At 55.4% G+C, this 27,329-nt stretch overlaps 4 protein-coding genes across 14 annotated transcripts in view; 3 read left to right on the forward strand and 1 right to left on the reverse strand.

Moving 5' to 3' along the window:
* On the forward strand, positions 1 to 1,718 carry NR2C2AP (nuclear receptor 2C2 associated protein). Its single transcript, XM_047696675.1, has 5 exons — positions 1 to 321; positions 485 to 575; positions 809 to 914; positions 991 to 1,058; positions 1,334 to 1,718. Exons 1-5 carry the CDS (start codon positions 284 to 286, stop codon positions 1,448 to 1,450), a joined length of 420 nt encoding a protein of 139 aa, XP_047552631.1. The 5' UTR covers positions 1 to 283; the 3' UTR covers positions 1,451 to 1,718.
* On the reverse strand, positions 1,512 to 7,444 carry RFXANK (regulatory factor X associated ankyrin containing protein). 3 transcript variants are annotated; one of them, XM_047696643.1, is made up of 10 exons: positions 7,372 to 7,444; positions 6,518 to 7,122; positions 5,786 to 5,980; positions 4,385 to 4,468; positions 4,181 to 4,246; positions 3,871 to 3,971; positions 3,572 to 3,697; positions 3,129 to 3,195; positions 2,671 to 2,751; positions 1,512 to 1,732 (listed from the first exon to the last, which is right to left on the reverse strand). In XM_047696643.1, the coding sequence occupies exons 3-10, from the start codon at positions 5,970 to 5,972 to the stop codon at positions 1,662 to 1,664; spliced, it is 783 nt and encodes a 260-aa protein (XP_047552599.1). In that variant the 5' UTR covers positions 5,973 to 5,980; positions 6,518 to 7,122; positions 7,372 to 7,444; the 3' UTR covers positions 1,512 to 1,661. The 3 variants fall into 3 exon arrangements, with proteins under 3 accessions (XP_047552599.1, XP_047552607.1, XP_047552616.1); XM_047696651.1 differs by lacking the exon at positions 7,372 to 7,444 and adding an exon at positions 7,332 to 7,349; XM_047696660.1 differs by lacking the exons at positions 2,671 to 2,751; positions 7,372 to 7,444 and having other exon boundaries at positions 6,518 to 7,253.
* BORCS8 (BLOC-1 related complex subunit 8) lies at positions 7,417 to 22,942 on the forward strand. Of its 7 annotated transcripts, none has more exons than XM_047696740.1 (6): positions 7,417 to 7,572; positions 10,395 to 10,507; positions 10,981 to 11,045; positions 14,474 to 14,584; positions 15,876 to 15,951; positions 22,812 to 22,942. In XM_047696740.1, the coding sequence occupies exons 1-5, from the start codon at positions 7,536 to 7,538 to the stop codon at positions 15,907 to 15,909; spliced, it is 360 nt and encodes a 119-aa protein (XP_047552696.1). In that variant the 5' UTR covers positions 7,417 to 7,535; the 3' UTR covers positions 15,910 to 15,951; positions 22,812 to 22,942. The 7 variants fall into 7 exon arrangements, with proteins under 7 accessions (XP_047552696.1, XP_047552686.1, XP_047552678.1 ...); XM_047696730.1 differs by lacking the exon at positions 22,812 to 22,942 and adding an exon at positions 20,987 to 21,121; XM_047696722.1 differs by lacking the exon at positions 22,812 to 22,942 and adding an exon at positions 18,110 to 18,244.
* Positions 22,348 to 27,329, forward strand: part of MEF2B (myocyte enhancer factor 2B) — an 18,478-nt gene continuing 13,496 nt past the window's right edge. For 2 of the 3 annotated variants that reach the window (XM_047696503.1, XM_047696505.1), the window contains exons 1-2: positions 22,348 to 22,551; positions 22,920 to 23,036. In XM_047696503.1, coding sequence (XP_047552459.1) covers positions 22,353 to 22,551; positions 22,920 to 23,036 — 316 coding nt within the window. In that variant the 5' untranslated portion in view covers positions 22,348 to 22,352. Of the gene's footprint in view, positions 22,552 to 22,919; positions 23,037 to 27,329 lie in introns of those variants that run through there. The other variant, XM_047696515.1, reaches the window with a different exon arrangement.

The following is a 27,329-nucleotide window of genomic DNA, read 5'->3' on the forward strand; positions in this document are numbered from 1 at the left end:
CGCGCCTGCGCGGTGTCCTCGTGGTTCCGGGTCTCGTTTTGGTTCTACGACCTGTTGGCAGCGGAACGGAGGCTCCGAGCCCGAGCAACCTCCCGAAACCCTCAGGAAACCTGTTTCCCTTCCTTAACCCTGCTGTGAAACTCTGGCCTCGGGTCACTGGCAGTTTCTTTGAAACCCTTGCAGAATTGGGTGTGAAGGTCGTGCCGCCGTGGCTGCGCTGGCGCCGGGATTCGCACACCGGCTGAAGTCAGCTCTGAGACCTGCGAGGCTTTGTGGAGTCGAGATGACCCACTCTTTGGTTTGTCCAGAGACAGTGAGCAGGTGAGAACCTAGGGTTGGGGCAGCGGCGGGCGTGTCCCTTGAGTCCTGCGTTGACCGAGCTGGGTCCGCCGGGGGAAGCTGGAGGAGGGGGCGGGCCCTTTAGTGGGCGGGGCCTCGTTGCCGCGTTCAGTCCCTCATTTCTCCGGTATTCTGGTGCCTCCAGGGTGAGTTCAGTGCTGAATCGCGACACCCGGCAGTTTGGAAAGAAGCATCTGTTCGACCAGAATGAGGAGACGTGCTGGAACTCGGACCAGGTGAGGCACCTCTTCCAGGGCTCTCCACCCCTCCGGTGAATCAGGTTCACGGGAGAACTAAGAGGCACTTGAGAACTAAGGAGCACTCCCGCTGGGGAGTCAAGCTGGCCAAGGAGGAAAGGTGTGCCAACGCTCCCCGCCCACTGCCCCCACCATAGACTGTGTGAATGGGACGGGAATAGCAGGGTTCTGAGCAAGTGATTGTGAGCCTCAGTTTCCCTGTCTCCTTCCAGGGCCCCTCCCAGTGGGTGATACTAGAGTTTCCCCAGCGCATCCGTGTCTCCCAGCTGCAGATCCAGTTCCAGGGGGGCTTCTCCAGTCGCCGGGGCCACCTGGAAGGTACTGGAAGGCTCTGGAAGGTGGGGGCTTGGGAGGGACTACCCAGCCTCACAGCCTACCCCTTTCTCTGCTGCAGGTTCCCAGGGAAGTGAGGCTCTTAGCAAGATTGTGGACTTCTATCCCAAGGACAACAACTCCCTTCAGATATCCTGCCTGGGCCTCTGGGGTGGCAAGGTGGGGGGGATGGGGGGTGGTCTGTGCCTCTGAAAGCTGTGGACCCTGGTGTATGACCTTGAGTAAGTGGGTTCTGGGCCTCCACTACTTCATCTGTAAAATGAGCTGGTGGTACCCTGTTCTGTGTGAGAGCTTCAGAGGGGCTCAGAATGTGCTGGGTCACGTGGCACATTGGTCATGTCTAAGCTGGGCCTGGCAGAGGGGAAATGATGAGCTACCTATCTCCCTTGACTGCTTGTGCTCACACCTTCCCTGTGCCAGCTGCCGAGGTGGACCAGCTGAAGGTGACCCTTGAGGACGCCACGGACTTTTTTGGCCGAGTTGTCATCTACCACCTGCGGGTGCTGGGGGAGAGGGTGTGAGACCCCTGGGTAGCTGACTCCTCCAGGAGGCCCTTGGGGAAGCACAGTAAAGCCCTTCAAGTTACGCACACAGAAGGTTTATTGGTTCCTCTTGGGAAGGATCCCCTCCCGCTGTCCGTCCAGGAGCTGCCTTTGAAGCCAGTTCTGGGTTTCCCCAGCTCTGGGTCAACTATTTTGTTCCCTGAGTATCTGAGTGCCCAGCAGGCAGTCTTCACTCAGGATCTGTGGGCACCAGGTTGCTCTGGAAGAGTTTGAGGATGTGGTTCTCGATAACCTGTTGAACTGGAAACAGGACAGGGGAGATGTGGGCCATGAGTCCAATGGAGGCTGCAGAGGCACCGGCCAAATTATACACTTCCTGGGGGATGAGCTGGGTTTTCCCACCGTGAGAACTGCACCTGCCTCTCGGGGGACAAACAGGGATCTCCAAGCCCTGGGACATGGATGGAGGATCTACTTCATACATGGGGAAATCCACACTCTTCTTCGCAGAGTACAGCTGGGAAAACTGAGGCACCCAAGCCAGGAAACTCAACTTCCTCATGGTTTGTAGAAATGTACTTTGGGAGGCTTTTTAGGGTCATAAAAATAATCTTTACTAAACAAAATTGGTGACTTGTGACTTTTACTAAAGGATGAGAAGGACCATGAGGAATGATTTCTGTCCCAAATGGGATAAATCTCAAAGGAATCCCTCCATGACCCCAAGGGGTTGGTTCTGGTAGGCTCTATCCATTTTGGAGATGGGGAAGCTGAAGGGGGAAGTAGAAAATCAAAGTAGGGTCTGCCTATGGTCCTGCTCACACCCACCTCCTGCCATGGAGAGGGCTGGCCTCAGTGAGCCTGTGCCTTGTGGCCCAGCCCCTCCTTGGTATTCTCATCCTGCCGGGCCTCTGCATGTACTGTTCCTCCAGCCAGGACACCATCCTCCCTCCCGTCAGGCCTCCAGGCAGCCCTCCCTGCCTCCCACCTATCATGGGGCTGGGCCAGGGCTTCCTATGGGCCTCCCAGCACCTGTGTGTATCCCACGATGAACCCAGTCACTGACCCATGTCAGCCTCCTGCACGTGCCCAGGCCAGGTAAATAGTGGCACTAGATGTTTGCTAACATGAATGCTCTCACTGCTAGCAACTGACATATCTAAGAGAGCTGTCCTGTGTACCCCTCGACGGTCACCCTGCCCACAGCACACTGTTACCGCCCCATGTCTCAGGCTGACCTTTCCGATATCCTAGGGCTACGGCAAGATCCATTGGGGTATAGCCAGAGTCAGCCTCAGTGGTGAGATCAGCTCCTCGGGCTGCAAAGCAAAGCATGTGCTATGAGAAGGTGGGGGTACTAGGAGCCCAGAATGGGGCATGGCGACTTGGGAAGTCCAGGGATCCCTCACAGTACAGCCACAGGCCTGCTGTTTGCCCATGTGGGCCTGGATGAAAACCTGGGCTCTCCAAAGAATGTGGCCAACAGCATTCCCACCTCCAGGGTCCCTGAGGCACAGAGGGTATGGGTGTTCAACCTGGCCAGCCAGACCCCCATACTATCCCACCATCTCCTGTTCCCAGATCAATCCTCTGGGAAAAGCAGATTATGACCACCCATCCCAAGAGCTGTTCAATCAGCTTGGACCCCTCCCTGGACCTCAGGATTCCTGTGGGGCCAGCTGTTACTCCCACTTACCCAGCAAGGCTTCTACGCACTTCACATGGTTCCCACGCACGGCGTACAGCAGTGGTGTCCCTCCATTCTGTCAAGGGCAAGGGTAATCAACATTCTGTCTTTTCCAGTTTTGCACAACACCCCCAAGCCTCTAATTTAATGTGGTTCCTCCTCCTACTCATCACCTGGTCTAATTCCTCCCTTTGGGTCTCAGCTTAGATACCCCTTCTTCCAGGAAGCCCTCCTTGACTTCCCTTGACTATATAGGCTACCTCTGGGCTCTTGGAGTTGCCTGTGTGTCTGTTATTACAGTGTTACTGTAATTCAGCTGACTGTTTACGTGTCTTCCTTCCCCCCAAACTAGGAGCTCTGCGAGGTCACGGATGGGTCTGTCTTGTGTTCTGAACACCTAGAACAGGCCTGGTACCCTGCAAGGTGCCCAAGGCTGGTGGGCAGTGCCTCACCCAGTCGTAGATGTTGATGTCCACATCACGCTCGAGTAGCAGCCCTACGATGTCTGTGTAGCCTCCCATGCTGGCCAGTGACAGGGCACTTTCCCGCTCCTTGGCCAGGATGTGGGGGTCAGCACCCTGCAGTGGTGGTGGGGGGGGGAGCAGAGGGAGTGGTGATGGGATGGGTGGGGGCATGCCCTGGAATCCTGGAGTACCTATTGCAGCCTCATCTTAAAGACAGGGCACCAGCAGACTCAGACCCCAGCCCACCCTCCAGTCTCTGGGAAGCCCTGAGCTGGGCTGGGACGCACCCACTCGAGCAAGAAGCGGACAGTCTCGATTTCTCCAAAGGCGGAGGCCCAGATGAGGGGGGTGAAGCCATGCTCGTCCGGCTTGTTGATGAGGTTGTCGCCTGGCAGGAGGGGGGTGGTACCACTGGGATGCACCCCTGCCCACTCTCCCTAGTGTGGTGGGAGCAGGGACAGGGCGGGTGGCTGGGGTCAGATGGGAGTGGGAGTTACACATGAGGACACTCAGGTCCTTTCAGTACCCACATGCCTACCCCAGCACATGTGGTCAAGACAGGTATAGACACACCAGCGGACTCATGTGGACACACACCTTTCCTCAGATGTTCCTTCAGCTGGCTCAGCTCCCCCTGGGCTGCAAGCTGGTGAATGGACAGGGCTAGGGGCCAGAGAGAGGCAGAGTCCTCACCCATCCTGTCCCCACTCCATGCCTCCGTTTACCCTACCCGAAGTTGCTCCCCTCAGCCCCCACTATTCCTACTATTTAGGGAGGCTGAGGGACTACAGGCCCACTTACAGTCCAGGGTGGCCGGCAGGGCAGAAACCTCATTCCCCCGCTGCCGGTTGGTGAGGGTTGTGGAATGCTTCAGGGAGCTGCCGCCTGGAACAGAGAGGAAGGGCCTCAGTTTCCCCTCAGTATGTTTCTGGGGCTTCAGACAAACCCTTGGGGGCCTGAAGCTACCAAAGACAGTGTCTCACCACCACTGTTCACTCACTCTGCCCTCCTGGATACCCAGATGAGCCTTTCTCCTCTCCACCTGGTGATGTTCTGGGCAGATGAGACAGTCTCTGCCCTCAAGGAGGGGACAGAATAGAGAAATAGGTATTCAGGAGCTATGAAAAAGAGGTAGAAGAGAACGGAAAGGGGAGGGCAGGGGGTGAGTCCCTTTTAGACAAGGTGGTCAGGGAAGGCCACTCCGAGGAGGGGATACCAACGGAGAGCTTGGTCAGTTGAAGAAACCAGCGCTGGCAAGAGGCATGAGGAGCAGGGACCAAGGCCCCAAGAGGTACTGAATTCAACGTGTTCAAGGATTCCAGTCCAAAGAAGTCCTTGGGTCCTCTACAGGGTCAACAGAATCACCATCTGACCCAGCAATTCCACTTCTAGGTATCTACCCCTAAGAGTTGAAATCAACGGCTCAGACAAAAACTTGTACACCAATGTGTACAGCAACGGTAGTCACGATCGCCAAAGAGGAGCAACCCTAGTGTCCATCAGTGGGTGAACAGATAAACAGAATGTGGTCTGGAACGGACTATTATCAGGTCAGAAAAAGGAATGAAGCACTGACATGCTGTAATGCGAACGAACCTCAAAAACCATCAGCTGAGGGCTGCCTGGCTGGCTTGGTTGGAGGAGCACGTGATTCTTGATCTTGGGCTCGTGGGTTCGAGCCCCAGGTAGAGATTAGATAAACAAAACTTAAAACAGAAAACCATAATGCTGAGCAAAAGAAGTGAGACACAAAAGACATGTATGACTCATTTATATGAAATGTCCAGAACAGGCAAGTCCCTAGAGACAGAAAATAGATTAGTGGTTGATGGAGGTAGGGGAGGAGGGATGGAGGGTGACTACTAATGGGAATAGGGTTTCCTTTTGGGGTGATGGAAATGGTCTGTAACAAGAGATCGGGGGGTTACCCACATTGTGAAAGTACTTACTACCACTGAATTGTTTGCAAGTCTCCTTAAAATAGTAACTTTTATGTTACGTGGATTTAAGCATCATATATACAGATATATTCATGTATGTGAGTGTGTCTATGTACATATAAAAGCAATCTCTCACTGCGTGGAGAGGGAAGACACATGCTAGGTAGAGAAACACAAAGACCGAGGTCCTATCTGGGGCCTGACATTCCACAGTCCTTGCATCCTAGAGATGGAAGGAGTCCAGGGGAAATATCCCACCTACCCTGAGGTGAGGAGGCACCAGCGTCCGGTTCAGGATTCCCAGGCTCCAGAGTGCAGGGGAAAAGACTGAGCACCACAGTGTCTGAGCCATCCGGGGCCTCATCCCCAGGATCTTCAGGGTCCCCAAATTCGGGGATAGGAAGCTGCTGGGTCACACCGAGGTCTTCTGCAGGCTGGGTGGGCTCCATGAGGGAAGCTGGAAGAAGCACCAAAAGGGGAGAGAACAATACTTATCAACAACTCCTATTGAGTAGGTCCCAACAGCATACCCAGCCTTGCAAAGCGAGGGTGGCTAAACTCCTTTCAGGTCCACTCCTCTACCCCCACCCCCAACCAGGACACATATAACATGCTTAACTTAAAATGGGGTCAACTCTCTGGGTCCAAATCCCTCCACTTATAGGCCCGGGCACATGATTTAACTTATCTGAGCCTCAGTTTCCTCAAAAAAATAGGGAAGTGATGTCCAAATCATGCTTGTAAACAGCTAAGCTGGGGGCCTGACACACGGGCAGATCTGAGCCTCAGTTTCCTCAAAAAAATAGGGAAGTGATGTCCAAATCATGCTTGTAAACAGCTAAGCTGGGGGCCTGACACACGGGCAGAGCTTAATAGACATTCCCTGTAGTTATTTGGGGGGGGGGTGTCCCCGGAACGAGTGAGTGTTCAACAAAGATGTGATTGGTCCCATCCCCACCGGCCCCTCCCAAACAGATCCAAGAGGTCCACTCACCTCTAACGAGCCTTCTCTGTCACCCCACGCAGCAAGGCCGGGTCCCCCAAAACTTGGGGGCCCAATTCACAAACTTTTCTCCTCCAACTGATACAGGAGGGAGCAAGCTAGAGCCTGGACCCTCAACGTCCCCGTGTCTTCTGCCGGGACAGGGAGCAACTTGATACACGACCGCTACCCCCACCCCAGAGTTCCCCCACTGCGCCTGCGCACCCTGCCTCCCCAAAAGTGCCTAAAGGCGAGAGCAGAAGCTGCTTCTGGCCCTTTAAGGCTTAAGGGAGGGGCGTGGTTTCCGCTGGGGGCCCGAGCAGTGCTGTTGCGCTTGCGCGTTCTTGCCCCGGCAACTCCGGAGGGAGCCCGGCCGGGTCAGGAGGGATGGGTGGAGCCTCAGAGGGCTCCGAGGATTTCATTGCGCCTGTCTTCCGTCACTCTTTCCCAGCTCCGCCCACAGGTTTTTCCGGAGTGCGCCGCTAGGCTCCAGTTGAGGCCGGATGGGTGGGGCTTTCTCCGGTCGGAAGGCGGTGGGCGGGGAGCAGTCGGGGCGCCAGGGATTTAAAGGGGCGACACACCGTTGCACCCGTCCACAACAATGCGCTCTTTGCGTCCTGGGGGCTTACGAGCATTTGTAAGAATCTGATGGCAGCAGAAGGGATACAGAAAGACCGTTTACACAGCCCAAAGTGGGCAATGTCTGGAGCGTTTCCCCAATCTGTCTGCTCCCGGAAAAGGGAATTCGGAAAGGGAGGGCACCCTTGCCCCTCCCTGTCTGGGAGTCCCTTCTGGAGCTTCAGGGGGTCTCCGCCCCCTTCCTCACCCGCCCACCGGTGTGCCTCCTTCCCCAGTCTCTCACTCACGGCTTTTTTCCAGCCTGGCTACAGGGAGGAGTGGAGAAGGCAGGCCAATTGACACCGGAACTAGAGTGGCACAGCGTCTGGTTTCGCGGGGGGGGGGGAGGTTTAAGTATACTTCCACAGCGCCGGACCTCCGCTTCCGGTCTTCGGAACGGTCCGCGGTAGCTATGGAGGAACCGGAGATGCAGCTCAAGGGAAAGAAAGGTGGTGCGGAGCCCTGGGCTGGACAGCAGGGTGACCCGACAGAGGGAAGAAGGGGGCAGTGGCTTGGAGGGAGCATGCGGGGAACTGATTGAACTACCATTGAACCCTGGCTTGGCCGATGACTAGTTTTAAAACCTTTAGAAAGTCTCCGTCCCTCGGTTTTGTCATCTGTAAAATGGGGTGTATAGTAGTCTCTCCCAGCCCCGGATAGGGCTGGTATTTGTAATGCATTGGAAGAACGCCTGGGACTTGGCAGTCGTGCGTATTATTCCCTAATGCATTTACGCTTTTGTCTAGGTATTAATTAAAATATTTGTGAGTCACGTGTTTACAAATTACAAAGTGCCAAAAATGATTTTTTTTTAAAGATTTTATTTATTTATTTGACAGAGAGAGATCACAAGTAGATGGAGAGGCAGGCAGAGAGAGGAGGAAGCAGGCTCCCTGCTGAGCAGAGAGCCCGATGCGGGACTCGATCCTAGGACCCTGAGATCATGACCTGAGCCGAAGGCAGCGGCTTAACCCACTGAGCCACCCAGGTGCCCCCAAAAATGATTTTTTAAATAAAGATTTTATTTATTTATTTGACAGAGAGAGATCACAAGTAGGCAGAGAAGCAGGCAGAGAGAGGGGGAAGCAGGCTCCCGGCTGAGCAGAGAGCCCGATGCGGGGCTGGATCCCGACCCTGGGATCATGACCCCAGCCGAAGGCAGAGCCTTACCCCATTGAGCCACCCAGGCGCCCCTACACACGTTTGTTTTCTAATTAGTTATTTAGAAGGCACAAGTACATTTCATTCGCAAGAACACCGAAGGGTGGGACGCCTGGGTGGCTCAGTTGGTTACACAGCTGCCTTCGGCTCAGGTCATGATCCCGGCGTCCTGGGATCGAGTCCCGCATCGGGCTCCTTGCTCGTCAGGGAACCTGCTTCTCCCTCTGCCTCTGCCTCCCATTCTGTCTGCCTGTGCTCGCTCTCTCTCCCTCGCTCTCTCTGACAAAAAAAAAAAAAAAATCTTAAGAACACCGAAGGGTAAGCTGTTCTCGTTTTCAAAACGAGGAGGACTAGGAAGATGAGAGTACACACAGTTTGGAGATGGCAGGATGGGCTGTGCTCTTCTGAGGGTGCAGTAGTGAGCTAGACGGACTGCCACTCCAGACTCATGCAGAGCCTTCCCTGACTGCCCCTCATCCCCCATCAGTGTTCTCTCTCATCTACCGCACTATACTGGGCAATAGCAAGGGGTCCATCTGTGTAACAAACCTCAAGGTGGGTGCTATTATCACTCCATTTTACAGATGAGGAAACTGAGGCTCAGAGAAGCCCCTGCCCTCCAGAGTCCAAGCTTTGATTTTTTTTTTTTTTTGTAAACATATAACCTAATAAAGAATGAGAATTTAAGTGTAAGAAAATGAGCAAGGTGCTGAGGTTGAGAATGAGGTGGAAGGGACATCAGATTAAGCTTGCTGATCAGGGAAGACCTTGCCCAGAAGGTGACATTTGATCTGAGACAGAAGGGGTGAAAAGAGGCCAGTGAGGGAAGGGCGACTCAGTGGCAGAACAATAGATGCAAAAGCGCCGAGGTGGCAAAGTGTTCAGAGCTGTGCAGCAGTACAGCAACTCCTGGTCACACAGTATTTGTGGGTATTTAATTTAACTGAAATTAGGTAAAACTTCATAGGGTGAGCACCAAGTAATGTATAGAATTATTGAATCACTGCATTAGTACATCTGAAACTAATATAAAACTGTATGTGATCTATACTGGAATTAAAATGTAAAAAAATAATAAAATAAGATTCAGTTTGTGAGTCATATTAGCCACATTTCAAGTGCTCAGTAGCCATATGTGCCTAGTGGCTACATTATTGGACAATTACAGATTATAGAACCTTTCTATCATCTCTGAAGGTTCTTTTGGACAGTCCTGGCAGTGTTCAAGGAATAGCTGGGAGGCCATTGTGCCATGGGTAGAGGGTGGGGAGGGCAGGGAGGTCAACAGCAGGCAGAATATACAGAGCCTTATGGATCATAGTAAGTTAGGTGATTTTATGCTGTGGCAGATGGGAGCCATGGGAGGATTTCAGACAAGGGAGGGACATACTTGATACGTTCATTAGATGCTCACTCCATCTGTTGTGTGGAAATCAGATTGTTGGCAGAGGGGGAACCAGGAGACGAGGGAGGAGCTGACTGAACCTGGTATCCAGGTGGGAGGTGGCCATCCCCAGACCAGTAGGCACGGTGTAATGTAAGAAGGGATGAGGGAAGGGGGAAACAGGATAAGGAGGATGCTGAGCAAGGAGTGCTGTCAGGTAAAATTCTCAGCCTGATCCTTCAGGAAAACTCAGAAGGATGAGTTATTCATTGTCCCAACAGAAGGCGTGGGGCATGATTTAATACCCTTTCATGGTTAGTCATGACTGAAGGCCATCCAGGGATCTGAGCATCCAGGCATTTTCAGATGCAGTAACTGGTGGTTCCTCCGAAGAAGAATCTCAGATTCATTCCTTGAGATAAAAGGAATGTGAGGGGGTCCAAGTGGACAGAAGCAGGCTTGGGAGGGGAAAGATCGTGAGTGCCCTGGATGTGTTAGCATCATGATTAATTGAGGCCGTTTTGTGACCATCTCCTTCCACCTATCCCTGGGGCCACAGGTGACCCAGCTCCTGGACAGTCCCTGCTCTAGCTGGAATCATGGATTAAGCAGTCAAGAGTCTTATGCTTTGTCTCCTTGTGTCTCCCTACCCTTCCCCTTGTTCCACCACCACCACCCCTCCCTGCCCCGCCAACTCCTACCCCCAACTGTCGATTCCCGATCCAGTCACAGACAAGTTCACTGAGAGCGTCTACGTCCTGGCCAACGAGCCGTCCGTGGCCCTATACCGGCTGCAGGAGCATGTGCGCCGCTCTCTGCCCGAGCTGGCCCAGCATAAGGTGAGCCCCAGTTCCTGCCCCTGTGCTTCCTGAGAGTCCTCTTGTCATGAGCCGAGACCTGCTCTGTGGAGCAGGGGCTGTTGGGGGCGGAGTCAAGGCTGGGACACTGGCAAGGAGGCATAGGGTAGCTGAGACAGGTTGGGGCCTTGGGTAGACAGACTTGGAAGAAGGGGGCAGCAGGATGTGCGTTATTTGTGACCTGTGTGGTGAGAAGGGAGGAGGCAGCTGCACGTGGACCCGAGGGAAAGCTGTGCTGGGCAGAGGGAACAGCCAGAGCAAAGGCCCCGAAGCACGGTAGCCAGGTGTTCACAGAAAGCCCAGACTGGTGGGGCAGGGGAGCTGTAGGAGGAAAGATGGGGATGGAGGGGGCTGGTCTCTGTGGCCATGGCGATGGGTGATCAGGCGCTCCATCCCAGAGAACTAGGAGGATGGAGGTGGGAGCCCTCTTGTTAACAGCTTCCCATCCCCCACAGGCCGACATGCAGCGGTGGGAGGAGCAGAGCCAGGGAGCCATTTACACAGTGGAGTATGCCTGCAGGTGAGCGAGGTGGCCTCCCCACTCCCGGGCTGGTCCCACTATGCCCCGGGGTCAGCTCTTGGGCATTCAGGCGCATCACGACCACCCGCCCAGTGAATCTTGCCCTGTTGAATGCACCTGAGTAGGGGCATGTGGATCTCGGCTTACCCGGCCACACAGCAGGTTCCAGCCCAGGCCTGTTCCTCTCACCATCGCCCCAACCCACATGTGCCTCAGACAGGCTGCTTCCGGAGCCGAGTCCCTCCCCATGTGGCACGGGGTGGTAATGGTTTCAGGGAGGTGCTACCTGGGCCAGGGAGCCAAGGCCTCAAGGGGCATTTCCCTGCCACAGCCAGGACCACAGACTGGCTAGTGGGGTGAACAGCCACTTGAGGGGAGAGCCAAAGCACAAATATGGCTGTTTATTTTTAAATTTTTATTTTTATTTACTTATATTTTAAAGATTTTCTTATTTATTTGAGAGACAGAGCACAAGTGGGGATGGGGGGCAGGTGGAAAGGGAAAAACAGGCTCCCTGCTGAGCAGGGAGCCCAGTGTGGGGCTTGGTGCCAGGACTCTGGGATCATGACCTGAGCTGAAGGCAGATGCTTAGCAGACTGAGCCACCCAGGCGCCCCTTAAATTTTTATTTCTTTCCAATTTTCTTTTTTAACTTTAAGTAGGCTCCACACCCAGTGTGGGGCTTGAACTCACAACCCTGAGATCAAGAGCCCCAGGCTCCACTGAGTGAGCCAGCGAGACGCTCCTCCAGTTTTTTTTACTGTGTAACATACACACAAAATGTGTCACCTCAACCATTTTTAAGTGTACAGTTCAGTGGTATTAAATACATTCGTAATGCTGTGCAGCTGTCCCCACCGTCCATTTCCAGAATTTTTTTCATCTTGCAAATCTGAAACTCCTCGCTCAACCCTAACTCCCTTCCCCTCTCTCCTAGCCCCTGGCCCCCACCATTCTGTTTCCTGGTTATGAATCTGGCCATTTGAGGGACCTCACATAAATAGAACCTTCCAGGATTTGTCTTTTCGTGTCCTATCCTGTCCCTCCATGTGCTGTCCCCCGGGTCTACCCATGTGACAGCCTGAGTCAGAATGTCCTTCCTCTTGAAGGCCAAGTGGCATCCCACAGCTTGGAGGCACCACATCGTCGGCGTCTGGCAGTGGACTTCCGGGTGGTGCCCAGGCTTTAGCTTCTGTGAAGAGCGCTGCTGTGAACGTGGGTGGACCACCGAATCTCATTCTTCCTATTTTGTGTTTAGCTTTGGCTAAATCTTTAGATCCCTGCCCCCTCCGCAAGGGGAGGATGTGTGAGAGAACCAAAACCGGCAGGCAGTGTTCCTTGTCATCCTTGCTCCTTGGCGGGTCTCGCCTCCCGCTCTTCTGTTGGTTCCCCTGACTGTGTTTAATGGCCTGGCTCGTTCTGTCTGCCTCGGGAGCCCCGCAGTTTTGTTTAGAAGTGCAGCTTGTCTCTTGTGCTGGCTAAGTCATTTTGGTGGAGGCCAGAAACCCCAGCCGTTCTCGTCTGTGGCACCACGGGCTTGGCCTGCCTGTTCTGTTGCGTGGGCGAAGGCTCCTTGACAGGCGGTCCTGCTGCCAGGGGCACTGAGCTGGGTGTTCTACCGTTAGCAGCCTGGACTCTTCCGCTGGGACAGAAGGCAGCCCAGACAGATGGCATCTTCTTGAGGCTGATGGCCTCAAACACCCTCCTTGATTAACTCAAGGAAGAGTAGTAAAGAAGTAGAGGAGTTTCTCTCTCACATCTGCCAAACAGTTGCCAGACCGCTCCTGGACAGCTGCGAGGAGGAACACATCAGAACCTGTTCTTTGTCCCGGTTCTTCTAGCCGCCCCATCTAGCACGGGAGTCTGGGCTGTGGGGGTCTATTCACACTCAGATTTTAATGCAGCAAAATGAAATGAAAGATTCCGCCCCTCTGTCTCACATAATCATATTTTAACTGCTTAGCAGCCAAGTCAGTGGATAAAGATGTTCCAGAAAGTTCCACTGGGCCATGCTGAGCTGGACAGGAGGCTGGAGTACTCTGAGTGCTTCTCTTGAGGGAGAGGCAAATTTCTGTCTGCTAAGAGACCAGGTTTCCTTTAGGGACATAAAAGAGCCCTTATCTTCTAGTTCAGAATGCTTTACACAGTGTTAACAGTTGGTGTGAAATTTAAAGTTACTGAATTGGGGTAAACTATTCCGTAGGGAACTTAACAATGGAAAGTTTCTCTATCAAGGTGGGCAAACCCTAGAGCTGACCGCGTTTGGTGGTGCTAAGATGAGCAAGCTAACAGTGGGTATCTGCCAAAGCTCCTCCCCTCCCCCCCCAACCCCTCCTTCACCCCTACCACCCCCCAACCCACCCCTGGCTTTGATCTCCTGGCCATTTTCCAGCAGGTCCCTGACTGATAACAAGTGGGAGTGATTTCTTTGTCTTTAATAGAAGAGCTTTAAAAAGACGCTTTTCATTTTTCCTGCAGCTGTTACGCTGGTGACTTGCTGGCATCAGCAAGGCCTGGTAAATCAGTGGCATCAGTGGCCTGGTAAATATTTTCCTGCAGTACTTTCAGAAGGGCCACTTTCCTTAGACATTCCTCAGTGTGGCACCAACATGAGGTTAGCACAGCTTTGCCGTGGTGCTCCCCACCCCCATTTGGTGGTGAATTTTTCTAGTTCCCTCCAAACTCAAACTCCAGAGCTTTTCATAGTTGAGTTGATAAATCTTCCTTCAGAGGCAGGAATAGTTTATCTGAGAGGAAAGCCAAGATGTCTTTGAGGCCATCTTTACAGGCTTATAGCTTCTTCAAAACATTAGGTGATCTGGGGCGGCTGGGGGGCTCAGTCGGTTAAGCGTCTCCCTTTGGCTCAGGTCATGATCCTGGGATCTTGGGATCGAGCCCCGAGTCAGGCTCTTTGCTCAGCGGGAACCTGCTTCTCCCTTTGCCATTCCCCCTACTTGTGCGCTTGCTCTCTCTCACGCGCGTGCGCTCTTTCTCTCAAATAAATAAAAATCTTCAGCCAAACAAACAAAACCATTCGGTGACCTGGCAGCAGGCATGTAAAAGGTGCATCTAGGGGCACTGGCGGCCTCCATCGGGAGAGCATGCGACCCTTGATCTCAGGGTCATGAGTTTGAGCCCCGTGCTGGGTGTAGAGGTGACTTAGGTGAATAAATAAATAAAAACTTAAAAGTTGCATCTAGCCATCATGTGTTCTATTGGATGGATGCCATCTAGGCAGGGCAGGGAAATTGAAACTTGAAGGCCACGATGAGCCCTCGGGGAAGAGGTGCCTGAATCTGCAGGGTACCTGCTGGACCCTGAGCCCGTGTGGGCCCCCCACGAGCCTCCGGTAGGGAGGATACATGGGCAGGCCCGGGACGGGGAGGGTAAGGCAGGCGTGGCACCGACCGGTCCGTCCTCCCGTTTCAGCGCCGTGAAGAACCTGGTGGACAGCAGCCTCTACTTCCGCAGCGTGGAGGGTCTTCTCAAACAGGCCATCAGCATCCGGGACCACATGAACGCCACCGCGCAGGGCCACAGGTAGCTCCGGGGACCGCCCGCTCCTGCTGCCCTCAGCCTCCTCGCTGTGAGGACCTTTGCTGCTCAGCTGGGAACTGCCGCTTCTCGCTCCTCCGACAGCTCCCTTGCCTCATCTCATGGTGTCTGGTGGCTTCCTCCTGTCCTTCAGCATCTGTAGCGGGGACCGTTCAGCCACTCAGCTCCTAGTCCTGAGCTCTGCTGTGGGCCCAGCCCTGGGCTGGGGATGGGGGACACGGCAGTGACCAACACCTGTGTGCTCGTGGTCTCACGGGGAGGCACACAGTGACTGTGTAAACACAGAACAGATGAGAGCACTTCACATGCCTGCAGGAAGGAAAGGGAGGTGGGAGCAGAGGCCTGCAGACTGTGCAGAGGTGCAGCGGGGAGGGTGCTCCAGTTTGGACAGGGGTGAGGCCAGAGGCCCTGGGGCTGGTGTTGGAGGAAAGGCTAGGAGGTAGGTGTGGCCGGAATGTGGAAACAAGGGGGGAGCTCTTGGGGTGGGCAGGGGCCCCGGAGCTGAAGGAGGCTTCAGACCCGGGACCAGATGGCCTCAAGTCCTTGTTCCCCGGGGAAAGAGTTTTTGTTTTCAATTTTCATGCTAACATAATAAACATGCATTTGAACCCACGGGCATATGCTGTGAGCTGGAGCTCGACTTTGAGGTGTGTCCGGCCCTTGCAGTTTGGGGCTCCGGTGTGCCTGTCCCCCACCAGACATTTAGAAAGAAAGGAAAAAAATCCGCATCACTGTTGCTGAGAACCGAGACCCAAGAATTGTCAAAAACAAAAAAGCCCCGAGGATGAGTGAGAGGGGTGTGTGGCTCTGAGTTAGTCCCACGCACGTGTCTCTGGGTTCCTTCTGCTGCAGGGCGGTGACAGCCGTCCAGGCGAGTGTACTGTGTGGTGTCACACACGGTGCCCTAGACACAGTAGGGCTGCAGAAGGCCATGGCTCTGACTCTTCACTCATGGTCCTCTGAGTGCTTTCCAAGGCCTTGCTTGTGCCTGCCGCTCTGAAGATGCAGGTGCTTCTGAAAGAGGCCGGAGCCACTGACGTGCTGCTGCCGCTTCCCTGAGCAGGCCCTGTGGCTTTGAAGGGCCTGGGCCTGCGTGAGTCCCCACCGTGACCTCTGAAGTTGGTGGCTGGGCCCATGGTTACAGAGGATTCCCTGAAGGCTGTAGCCGGGGGTCTTAGGGGACTAGAGGGTGACCCAGGCCCATCTCCAGCCTGACTGAGCAGGCCCAAGGGGCTCTGACCTTGGCCTCAGGGATGCTGCACGTGTTTTGTTCCAGCCCTGAGGAACCACCCCTGCCCTCCTCAGCCTGATCCCAGAAGAGACTTGGAGGTGCTTCGGCCCCTCTGACTCAGGTCAGTGACAAGTGGGGTCGTGAGCCTCTGCCCTCCGTATTCTGAACTAATCCACCCTGTCTGTGTCCCAGAAGGGACCCGCTTGTCTAACCGCTGGGGCTTTCTCCCTGGGGCTGGTAGGATGCTTTCCTCAGTGCGAGGCTTCAGGGTTGTAGGAACCTTGAGGCCTTTGCTGTTCCGGATGTCATCAGCCTTTCTCCCTCATGCCCTTTCTGCCATCTTCCTGTCCCTTATCCAGGCCACAGGCCCTGTCTCCACCCTATGTCACACCTGCCAAGACAGAAAGGGGTTCCCATGTTTCTCCTCGCCTGCCACATGCTAGCTGCCTGCTTTACTCACGCACATTCTCTCAGGCAGAGCCCAGCATGGCCGTTACCCACCCAGCTCAGGAATCTCTGCTCCACTGCCAACCTGCTGTGTGACCCTGAGGAGGTCCCTCCCCTCTCTGGTCTCTGCTGTTCCCTTCTGTCAGAGTGGTTCATCAGGGAGCAGAGGGCGCTGCTGCCCAGTGCCGTGTGTTGTAGCCGTCAGCTGCTGCTGCGTGACAAGTATCCCAGAGCTTAGCGGCCGACACACCAGTCATCTGGCTGCTCACAGTTCTGCAGCGTGGGCTGGGTCTGCTGGGCAGTTTGGCGGGGCTTAGCCAGAGGCCACCATCTGGCACTCTCGGAGTTCAATGGGGCTGCCCAGTCAGAGGTGGCCTTGCTCACACGTCTGAACATCGGCTAGTGCTATCAGCTGCTGGGGCTCCAGTTCTCCTGTGCCCAGCCTCCCCGGCAGGCCCGCCAAGGCTTCTCTGGGGAACCGGGTGCCAAGAGGGCAGCCCCAGCGTGCCCGTGCTCATCCAGCGTCTTCTTGCTTCCCCTTGTGGATGTCCCATTGGTCAAGGCCAGCTACATGCTATTCTTTGCCCATGGAGGACAGACCCCGACAGATGGGAGGCCCCTGAGGGACTTTCTAGCCCTTACTCTTGTAGCTCTTAAAGCCCTGCTTGTTGGCTAGCCACGGTGATGGCACACTGGGCTTCAGAGGCCCTCTCGGAGGGTTGGGGAGGCATGGGTGCAACGGGGCCTTCCCAGCCCCCGAGCAACAACCCCTTCCCAGACCAAGAGGCAGCAGAGCTCATGCCTGTGCAGTCAGAGTACTCAATGAACACCTGCTGTGTGGCAGGTTTAGCTCTCTGTCTGGGGGTACTGAGGACTTCTGCAGGCTGTGGGATTGCCTAGGGGGCATCTGGGAGGGCCTGGAGCCGGAGGGGCTGCCCAGAGGCTCAGCAGCCCACCCAGGGCCCTGCACCAGGTTGCCTACCAGCCCTGGGTTCACACATCACCATCTCTCCCCTCTCATCTCTTTGCCCCGGTGCCCCTCCCCCACCATCCAGCCTCAAGGCTACTGCCCTTCTGATACCCCGTGTCACCTGCCGTCCCTCTGCTGCTGCAGGCCCTTCGGAATAAAATGCTCTGTGGCTCCTCCTGATCCTGCCTAGTCCCTGCAGACCCTGGTCCCTTCCTCTTCGAGTTGCTGCCCATTGTCCCTCACAGAGCCTTCCAACCCCACTTTTCCCCCAGCACCGCTCCCCACAGGGTGGTTCGTGACCTTTATAGCGTAAAGTTTTAGTCTTCCCTGGCCTCTGACTTCACCTGCCTTTCCAGTCCTGGGCCTGTATGCATGGTTCCCTTTTGCAGAAGAGGAAACAGGCTCCGAGAGGTGAGGTGGGGTCACTGCCCTTGACCAGAAGTGGGAGTCATACCCAGACCCTCCAAGCCCTGGGTTTCGCTTCTCCCCGTCCCACCCAAGCTCCTGCTTCAGGTGCTGTCTCATCCGGGTGGCCTTGCAACCCTGAGGGTCTCCCACCTCTCCTAACCCTCACCCTTCAGCCCAACTAGAGCTGGGCCTCTGGACACAAGCCTGGGATCTGGCAGGGACTAAAAATCAAGCAAGTGTGGCCAGCACATTCCTCTTCTGCCCAGAGCCTCTGGAGCCCTCCGTGAATGTCTAGAGACAAGGCTTTGCTGCTCCTGGACTTCTGCCTGCCCCCCATCAATCAGGCCCGCAGACCAATAACTGCCATCCTGTTAAACCTGATCAACCACTCACTGTGTGCCTGGCACCATGCTGGGGCTTTTGGAAGGCTCATCTTTTCATCCTTCATCCTCAGGAAGCCCTGTAAGGCGGGTGTCACCCACAAGTACAAATGGAAAAAGAGCCTTCAAGAGGTGGCATGAGCTGTACAAGGTCAGCAGACTCCAGTCTGGCTTAGTCCCAGCCCTGTCTCAGATGCTGTGTGACCTGGACCCCAGAACTGGGTCTCTCTAGTCCTCCCTTTCTCCACCTGGACAAGGAAGACTGGCCTGGACCTTCTCTGCAGGCTGAGGTGGACATTTGTGTGCCTGCATGCGTGGCCCACATTCTGTCTTGAGCAGAAATGCCTACCCCAGACTCAGGCCATATGGAAAAGCCACCTTCAATTATAGGGGTGGCCGTGGGACACTGGCCTGACCAATCGGAGCCTCCATCTCCTAGGTCACTGTGATGGGGTGGACATGAGCGTGTGACCTGGTAAGAGGTCTTACCCAGGAGTTTTGCTGGGAAGCATGGAAAAGTCACCATCTTCCCCTGAGGGTTGTTGAGCTAAGCAGATGGGAGACCAAGAACACTCACGGGGTCCTGGACCCAGCTGTACCCGACACTAGCAAAACTTGATTCTTCAGTTTCATTAGTCTGCAACTTAACCATATTCGCCAAAATTGCTCCGAGTCCTTTTCTGCCGACTACAGAAGAGCCCACACTGACCGCTATGAATGTCAAGGCTGGAAGGTCATGGCACAGTTTGTCCCCTGCCGAGGCCAGCTGTGTACTGGTGCAGTGTCCAGCACCACATATCAGGGAGATCAGAATGGAGTCGTTTGGGGGTGGAGTCTGGGTGGGTCCCACACCCGCTGCTCTGAGAGGATCTCCACACCTCCCTTAGTGGTGTGGGTGGTTGGAAGAGAGGGGTGGCAAGGATCGGGGCACCCTAGGGGTGAGAGGGTCCTGGTGAGGTGTCAGTGTTGTGGAGGAGCCTGAGGGCCTAGGACAGGGTTCATGAACACAGGAGGTGTGGGAGAAGGACTGCCTCCCACTGCCAGGAAATGGGTCAGTTCTGTCCCTTTTCTAGGGTGTATTAGGGGCCTCATTTCACCATCCTGCCTCCCCGCTGCCCCCAGCTCATTTTGGCGGGGAGGGAGGATCCTTAGGGCCATCCCATTAGTGGCCTTGACAGGTCTGTTGCAACCCCAGAGTCACTCGCCCTCTGTTGGCCAACTCTGAAGGCACTTCGTGTCTAGCTGTCCTTCTATCTGTTGATCAAGCAGCCATTTGTCCGGCCAACCTTGACTGCCCTCTGTGGGCCAGGCCCTGCCCAGGGGATGCCCTGGTGAGCAAGAAAGCCCTGCCCTTTCAGACCTAGGGGTCAGACGGACAGCCAAATGAGTTCATTGCATATACTCCAGGGACTGCTGTGGGCTACTCTGTGTTGTGAACTAGGCGGGCATAGCCATGGGGTCCCCCAGACCCTCCCAGGGCTCCCCATCATCCACGGTCCCTCCGTGCGATCTCCCCTAGTGATTAATAAATAGTCTCCATTCAAAGAGCAGGACTGGGCTGAAGACCCCTTCCACTCCCTGCCTGGGGGCTCTCCATGTCCCTGGCTTATTTGCATGTCATTTGCATGTCCCTCTCACTTACCACCTAGAGAACGTCCACATCCGCTGGCCACCAGGGGGTGCAAGAGGTAAAGACTTGGTCAGGCCCCTGGGCCTCCCAAGTGGTCATCCCCATTCTTGGCTGTTCCTGGTGGATGTGTTGTGATCCTCTTTACTTTTTCACCCCATACGTCCTCACTCCCATTTTTCGGAAAGTGAATTAGGGTTCCATGAGGCCGGATTACCCAGCAGAACCTCGCACCAACCCCTGTGTGCTCCTGGGCTGTGCTGGCAGTCTCCCCTCCTTGCCAAGGTGGAGGTGTGGGCATTCCCAGCCTCGATTCAGTAGGATTTGCTCACAGGACAGCCCCAGAGATGGGAGGTGGGAGTAGCTGGGAGAGAGGCAGTGGGCTTCCTGTGCCATGGGGCATTCAAGCTAGAATCTAGAACCCATGAGGGTAGGGATGACCTGAAAAGGATCTCAGCTCTGGGTGAATTGTGAGGCCACCCCAGGCTCTCTCAGATCTGTGGATGGGGTAAAAGGAGGCACAAGAGAGCAGTGGCTTGCCCCTAGTTGGCCCACAGTGATCAGGATGGGAATCAGACTTCAGTTTTGGCTTTTTGTCCTTAGCCCCAATCTAAGTTCTGTTTTTTATTTCAGGCCTGCTCTATACTCCGAGAGGGCTCTACCCCTAGGAAATTCCTTCCTAGTTCAGCCACATCCCCCAGCAAGGTCTTTCCATGCCTCAAGCTTGGTCCTCATGCCCCTCCATCGCTCAGACCTTCTCCAGGTCTCTTTAGTTCTTCGGGAAACCCTTGGAGACACCCTTTTGGTGTGACCCCACACAGGACCTGGCCTGGAGGAGCCTCCACAATGGGGGAAACCGAGTCACACACAGACATCCCCAACCGCCTGGGTCAGCACTGGGCTGGGAGGAGGAATGGGGGTAGAGGAACCCCAAATGGGAGGAGGGGGCATTGAAGGCAGGCCTCGAAATGATTCCAGCCTCCAGGAGGAGGGGCTGCTATTGTCCCCATTTTTCACATGAGCAAACAGGCTCACGGTGCAGTGACCAGCTTGAGGCCATGCGGTGAGTGGAAACCAGACCTGTGGTGGGGACCCAGGCTCTCTAACTCTGGGCCTATCTACTGGGTTACACGATACTTGCCATGGCGGGTCCTTCAAAGCCATCCCATCCTGATGTTGTTGGAGAGGATCTGGAAGAGGGAGAGGCAGTTTTTCCACCTCCATCCTATCTTCTCACCCCTACCTCCACCTCCTCGCATCCCCCATTCTCCAGGCCCCTGCCCAAATCCCCTCTATGACCCTTTCTACTCCCTTCTCCCCCCAGCAACCAAGGGTGTCCCCTCATCTGAGAAGACTGAGGTCGAGACTTTGACTGCCCTGATGGGGGATGAAGGTTCACGTGGGATGACACAGCCAGTGATGGGGGAGGGTACAGGACAGGAACTGGAGTAAAGACAAAAAGGAGAGGCTGTTAGAGGAAACACTATGAATGGTAGAAGGTGGGACTGGCCAGAATGGGAAGGGGGAGTGGAACAGAGTGGGGGGGGCGGGGGCAGGAACATGGGAGGGAGCCCTTGTGGTGGGAGGGGGCAGTGGGTGGGATGCATGGGGGTAGACCCAGCCAGCTCAAATCAGGCAGACCCTTCCCGACACACTCTGGCTGTTCCCAGAGCTACTCCAGCTGCTGCCCTCACGTAACCAGAGCCTGCCTGTTGCATCAGAGGCGGGCGGGCAGCCACGGGTAAACAGAGCAGCCCTCGGGGGGCCTGAGGCTCCCCAGCCACCTCCACGCTCCCCAAGCCTTGTTCTGTGCTTTGGAGCCAAGGCAGAAGCCCCCATCCTAGCCTGGGCTCTGGTGTGTTCTTGGGACATCTGAGCGTTTGGTGTGGAGCATTGTGGGGCTGCCCAGTGGGGCAGAGACAGGACTCCTGGTCCCTATGTTCTAATGACAATGTGAAACCTAGCTTATGTCTGAAGATGAAAGCTTTGCCCAGACTAGGGATCCAAACTGCCCATGTCACAGATGGGTAGATTGAGGTTTGGGGAGAGGCATTCCAGAACCCCAGTTCCCTGCCTCAGTGTCCCACACACACTGACATCTCTGCTTGCTCCCCAGAGAGTCCAGAAGTCTAGCTATCTCCTGCTATCTTCCAAGAAGGTGGATACCAGGCGGCCATTGCAACCCACCTGCTCTCCCACTTTATCTGCCCCCAATCCCCCCCCCAGATCCCTCCTCCTCCTCTCCATCTCCCAGCCTCTCTTTGCGTGCCCAGCCCAGTCTGCTTCTTCCTACTGCTCTGGCTTCATCTCCCTCAACTCCCCCACCGAAGAACACTCTGCTCTCTGCCTCTACACTTTTGCAAGTGCTGTTGCCTCTTGCAAAACCCTTCTCCCAGTGGCAAACTTCTATTCATGCTTCGAGGCCCAGTAAAATGCCACCCTTTCTGGGAAGCCCTCCCTGGCCCCTCTGGCCCAGTCCTGACTCCCCAGAGCTTGGGGCGGGGGGGGGGGGGGGGTCAGGTGTGTGGCAGCTCTGCCTTCTCCAGACCAGTGGTTTCTCCAGGACTACACAGTCCAAAATCATCTTCATTCTGTAATTCTATCCACACTGATTGTCTCACCAGTCCTGTTCTGATTTCCTTGGGCCTGGACCTCTGCTAGGTGGTGCTGGGATCCCAGGGAGGAAGTGGATGCAGGGGTCTGGGCTGGGGTCTGGTTCTGGAAGTCACACCCCCTGCACACAGCTGGCCTTTCTAGTGAAGGCCGGCACCCAGCAGCCAGAGGGGTCTGTTGCGCTCCTGTGGGGACACAGGAAGCAAGCAAGCATCCGGCTACAGGGGCACCTCATCGGGGACTCCAGAGTCAACTTTCTACAGTCCTTCCATTTGGGTGAGAGCAAGGATCAATGGTGGCTTCCAGGCACCATCCCTGGAGCCTTCAGGGTCTCGGGTCCAAGTTGTATTTCACTCAGTTTAGAATAAGTCTAGGGTTGGGATTAGCAGTGATCCGAACTAGAGACCAGGTCCGAATTAGCGTCAGGGTCACAGTAGCAAGGTCAGGGCCCCCAGTGAGGGCGGGGGAAGTCTCGCGGGTCTGATCCAGCCCCCGCCCTGGTTCCCTTTCTTCATTCTACGCCCTCCTCATTTCAGCGTCTTCCGGGGTCTGAGTCCGGTCCCCAGAACTCCCTGGGCCGGGCCACGCCCAAGTGCCCGCCCATCACGGTCCATATGCAAATATTCACCACCCCACCCAATCAGCTCCCGCGGGGGTGGGGCCGTCCATTCTGGAGGCACCTGTGGCCGCCCCGCGCTCTGAGCGCCTTACTGCGGCTGCCGACCCGTCCGCGAGCATCCAGAGGGCCCCGGGCCCAGCAGGTGCGTGTCACGTCAGGCCGTGGTTTGTGCGGTGTCACCTGAACGGCACCTGTGGTTAGGGGGGTTTGGAAGTTCGAGTGTGCTTCTGTGCATTGGAGAGTTGTGTGTGTCTAAGAGATGTGCCTCCCGGGATGTGAGTCTGAGATGTTGTGCGTCCTGAGCGGTTATGGCCAAAGGGTGTGAATCTGAGGGTTGTGTTCCAAGGGAAGGGTGTGTCCAAAGAGTTGCGAGTCCAAGGGTTGTGTTTCTGAGAGGTTGTGTGTCCAAGGGGCACGTGTCTGAAGGTTTGATGTCATTTGCAAAATAGTGTGTCCAAAGTTGTGGGGCCCTGGGCCCCTGTTACGTGTCTGTGAGTTGTGTATCTGGTCTGTGAGCTGGACTGTGCCCCTCTCCGGGAATGCATCCCTTTTGCACATCCTCCGGGCCCTTGTACAGAACCCCATGCCTCTCTGCTGTGGCTGTGCCCTTGTGTGTAACTGCCCCGCACCTGCATGGGGCATGACTCTGCATGTGTGCATGTGACTGCCAGGACCCTTGTTCGAGCTTCAGGCTGTGAGTGTGGGGGCCTCAGGTGGGCCCACGAGATGCCTGTGAAGCTTGGGGGCAGGATAGGAGGTGTGGAGCCCGGGGGGAGTGGGGCGGTACAGCTGCCTGGATCACCCGCTTCCCTGTGCCTCAGTTTCCCCATCGGGGAGATGGGTACAGGAACAATAGTCACAGCCCTCTGAGGTTGTCAGCACATGACAAGCTGGTGGCTCTGTTACCTTCGCAGTCATGCTCCCCCTACCCGCGTTCCCCGCACCCCCTGCACCTCTCCCTGGGTCCAGGGCTGCAGACTTGGCTGACTGATTACCTGGCTGTCCTCGGTCCCTTTGTTGCAGACTTAAGAAGTCCAAAATAGCTGAGGCCATGCCTGGCCTGCCCCAAAAACCTCAGCCGGGAAGGTCAGGACCTTTGGACATTTGACATACAGTCATGAGAGCTCTCAGACTATTGGGGTGACAGAAACTGGGTTCAAAGCAGTATTTAGACCAGGAAGGACAAGTGTGTGGGGTTTGATTGCAAAGGTCAAAGGGGTTTTGGGAGAAGTCGGCCTTCCTTCTTCCTGTCCCTGTGTCTGCCTCCCACTGCTTGTCTGAGTCTAGGGGTGAATCTTGACTTCCAGGAAATGAAATTTTAGAACATTGAGGGCCTGGGGGGGGGGGGTCTCACCTGCAGGAGCTGGAGGCTGTTTATCTGTTCTAAAGTGCCCACTTTGCAGGAGAGAAGACTGAGGCCAGATGGAGACATACAGGCCCCCCAGAGAAAGTATGGGCTCAAGGCTGCCACTCTGCCATCCAGAGAAAACAGAACCAGGAATGAGGGCCTAGTCTTCTCTCTCCTCTCTCTGTGTGACTTCAGAAAGATCCCTGCACCTCTCTGAGCTCTGTAGCTGCCCCTGTAACCTGAGCGTTGAGCTCAGTTATACATCCCACCTCCAACTAATGATTTATTTTGTTAAATCATTAGCCAACCAGGCAGACATCTGGAAAATGCAAATTAAGGTGGGAAAGGGAATTAAGATCATTTGTTACCCCAACTCAGATGCAATGCTTGTAGAAATCTTTGGGGTCTGGCCTTCTAGAAGATTTGAGGAACATAGGCACCTGAAGACAGATGTTATTTTTCAGAGCATTTATCATACACTGGGATCCCATTCGGAGTCAGAGAGCTCAACCCTGTTCTTGCCCTTAAATCCCTGTGGGTTGCACACACAGGTTGGGTCCTGTTTCCCAACCCCCAAAAAGGGGGGTCTCCCTAGGCCTGCATCTTGGGAGCTATGAAGCTGCCCTGTCATCGGCCCCAGGCCCAAGAATGAGTGTCTTGGACCCCAATGATGCCTCAGGCTCACTTCCCAGACTATGCAAGAGTAGGGATTTGGGAGTACAGCAGAATGGCTCTGGGGCACAAGCCAAGGCTAGACTGAGAATCTGGGGGGGGGGGGGGTCTCGCTATGTGGCCCGGAGAAGACTGCTTCCTCTTGTATAAAATGGGGACAGTGATCTCTGCTTCACTGGGCTGTTTGTGGGTCAGGCAGGTTCTGTGTGTAAATGAGGTGGCACGTAGGCCTGGGCAAACAGTAGTCACTCAATAATAGGAGGTACCATCCAAACTGTGACCAAGTGGAAATCCCTGTGAGCCCCATCTAGGCCCATCCCCACCCCACCCTCTACCAGGGCCTAGGCGGCCTCAAAGCTATCTGCTTTCCTGGCCTGCTGCCCTCCAGGTCCAGGTTTAGCCAGAATCAAGGCAGGGCCCTCAGCACTGAGCAGTTGAGGCCTGTTGGCATAGGGAGTCACAGGCTGTGGACACAGGACTGCTCCTGTCCACTGTCCACACCCACAGCCTCCCCGTCTTCCACAAAATGCTGTCCTGGCCTCCTGCTCCTATAGGACTTCTCCCCACAGCAGCCATGGTGTCTTTTGAAAACCTTGAATCAGACCACAGCTCTCACCTCCTTGTGCACCCTCCGTGGCTCCCCATTGCTCTCTAGTCCACCTTCTCATCCCCATCCCTGAAGCCCCATGTGGCCTCCATGCCCTCCTCTGTCTCCATGGGCTCCCCCCTGCTTTAGTCACACTGGCTGCCCTGCACCTGGAAGCTGACCAGTACCTGACCACCTCAGGTCCTTTGCACCTGCCATTTCTTCCACCAGGTGGTCTCTCCCCTACATCCCAACCTGGTTGGTGTCCTCTAGTCCTTGAGGGTCCCCTTTTCAGAAAGGCTCTTCTGACCCCTCTGTCCAAAGCAGCTCCCTCCCCTGCCACCCACCCTGCCTGCTTCCCCCTGTTGAATTTCTTCCCTGAAGGCCTCTGTCTCTGCCATGATTATGTGTCTGTTGTCCCCGCTCCCACTGGGCTTGATCTGTCCACTCCCTGTCGCTGTGTCCCCTGCCCTTGGTGTGCTCTCAGACATTTCTGGGGGAAGAGAGTGGGGGTCAGGGATGCCCAAAGATCCCATCTTTGGATGGCTATGTCTTGGGTCTGCTGGGCTATGGGCCGAGTCCCTTCCTCCCAGCGCTGACAGATGTGCTAATTTCCCAAGCAGGGAGGCCCTGGCCTCAGGGGATGAATTTCTGGGGTCCCATGGGGAGATCTTTCTCTGGAACAAAGAGAGAGAAATCTTGGGCCATCCCTGCAGTTGCCCCTAAGGCTCAGGGGACATCACCGGGTGCCTTGGGTGGCCCTGGGCTCCAACCTGGGACAGCAGGGTTGGGTTCTGAATGTAAAGGCTCTCCCAGCTCCAAGTGTCAGGGTCCCAAACCCGTCAGGGAGGTGTGATGGGGTAGTGGGCTTCTGTTTGCAGTGGCTGTGTCAAAGAATTTGGCCTTCTTGCCAGATGAGGGACAAGATTTCCTTCCTGGATGGACACTGACACCTACAGAGGGTCAGTCTCTGGGCCTGAGAGGAACATGAGCACCCCTCACTTGGCTCTCGTGACGGTGGCTTAGAGCAGGGTCTCCAACTGGAAGGGGGCAGGGCGCAAATTTGTTTTAGTGGCCACAGGGCCTTTGAAAGAAAATTGAACTAGTTATCCGTGTTTCCGTTGATTAAGCAGTTTGCTCATCCACTCAAGGAAGGGTGACTGGGGGCCTACTGTGTGCCGGGCACTGGGCGGGAAGGGCTCCGTCCCTGCCCTCACCGAGCGGACATCCGAGTGGGGCAGCATGAGCCTCAAAGAAAGTAGCAAAGAAGCAGAGAAAGTTTCCAGTGGGGCCGAGTGCCTCAGGGAGAGGTGACTGTCCCCTGGGAAAAGGGGCACCTCCAGAAAAAGGGATTTCTGCCTGGCCTTAAAAGACATGGAGCAGCTCCTCGGACCTGGGCAAGCCTGGCAAGGGTGGTGACCCCAGGGAAAGGCCCAGCCTGGGCAAAGGCCCGGTGGTGGAAATGTGTCAGATGCCCGAAAAAGGGCAGAAGGGGTACTGGGAATTTGCTGGTAGATGAGGCCTTTCTAAAGAGAAGGAACAGGTGGGTGGGCACTGGGGGGCTCCCAGGGACTCAGAGTACAAATGGGGAAACTAAGGCTCGGAGCACATCAGGCAGTGAATGTGCCGTGGAGCTGAGAATTATAACACTGTGGTCTGGCCAGGTTCACAGCCACAGCCTTGGCTTCTCAGCACATGGCCTCCTAGGAGCAGACCTTGGGAGGGGAGGTCTGAGGGTCCCCATTGGGCCTCAGTTTCCCCATGGATATCAGAGGGCCTCATGGACAAGGGACCCCTGAGGGGCCTTCTCCAACTGGAACATTCTCAGT

Source organism: Lutra lutra, chromosome 1, assembly GCF_902655055.1.
Source record: "Lutra lutra chromosome 1, mLutLut1.2, whole genome shotgun sequence".
In the NCBI taxonomy this organism is placed as follows: domain Eukaryota; kingdom Metazoa; phylum Chordata; class Mammalia; order Carnivora; family Mustelidae; genus Lutra; species Lutra lutra.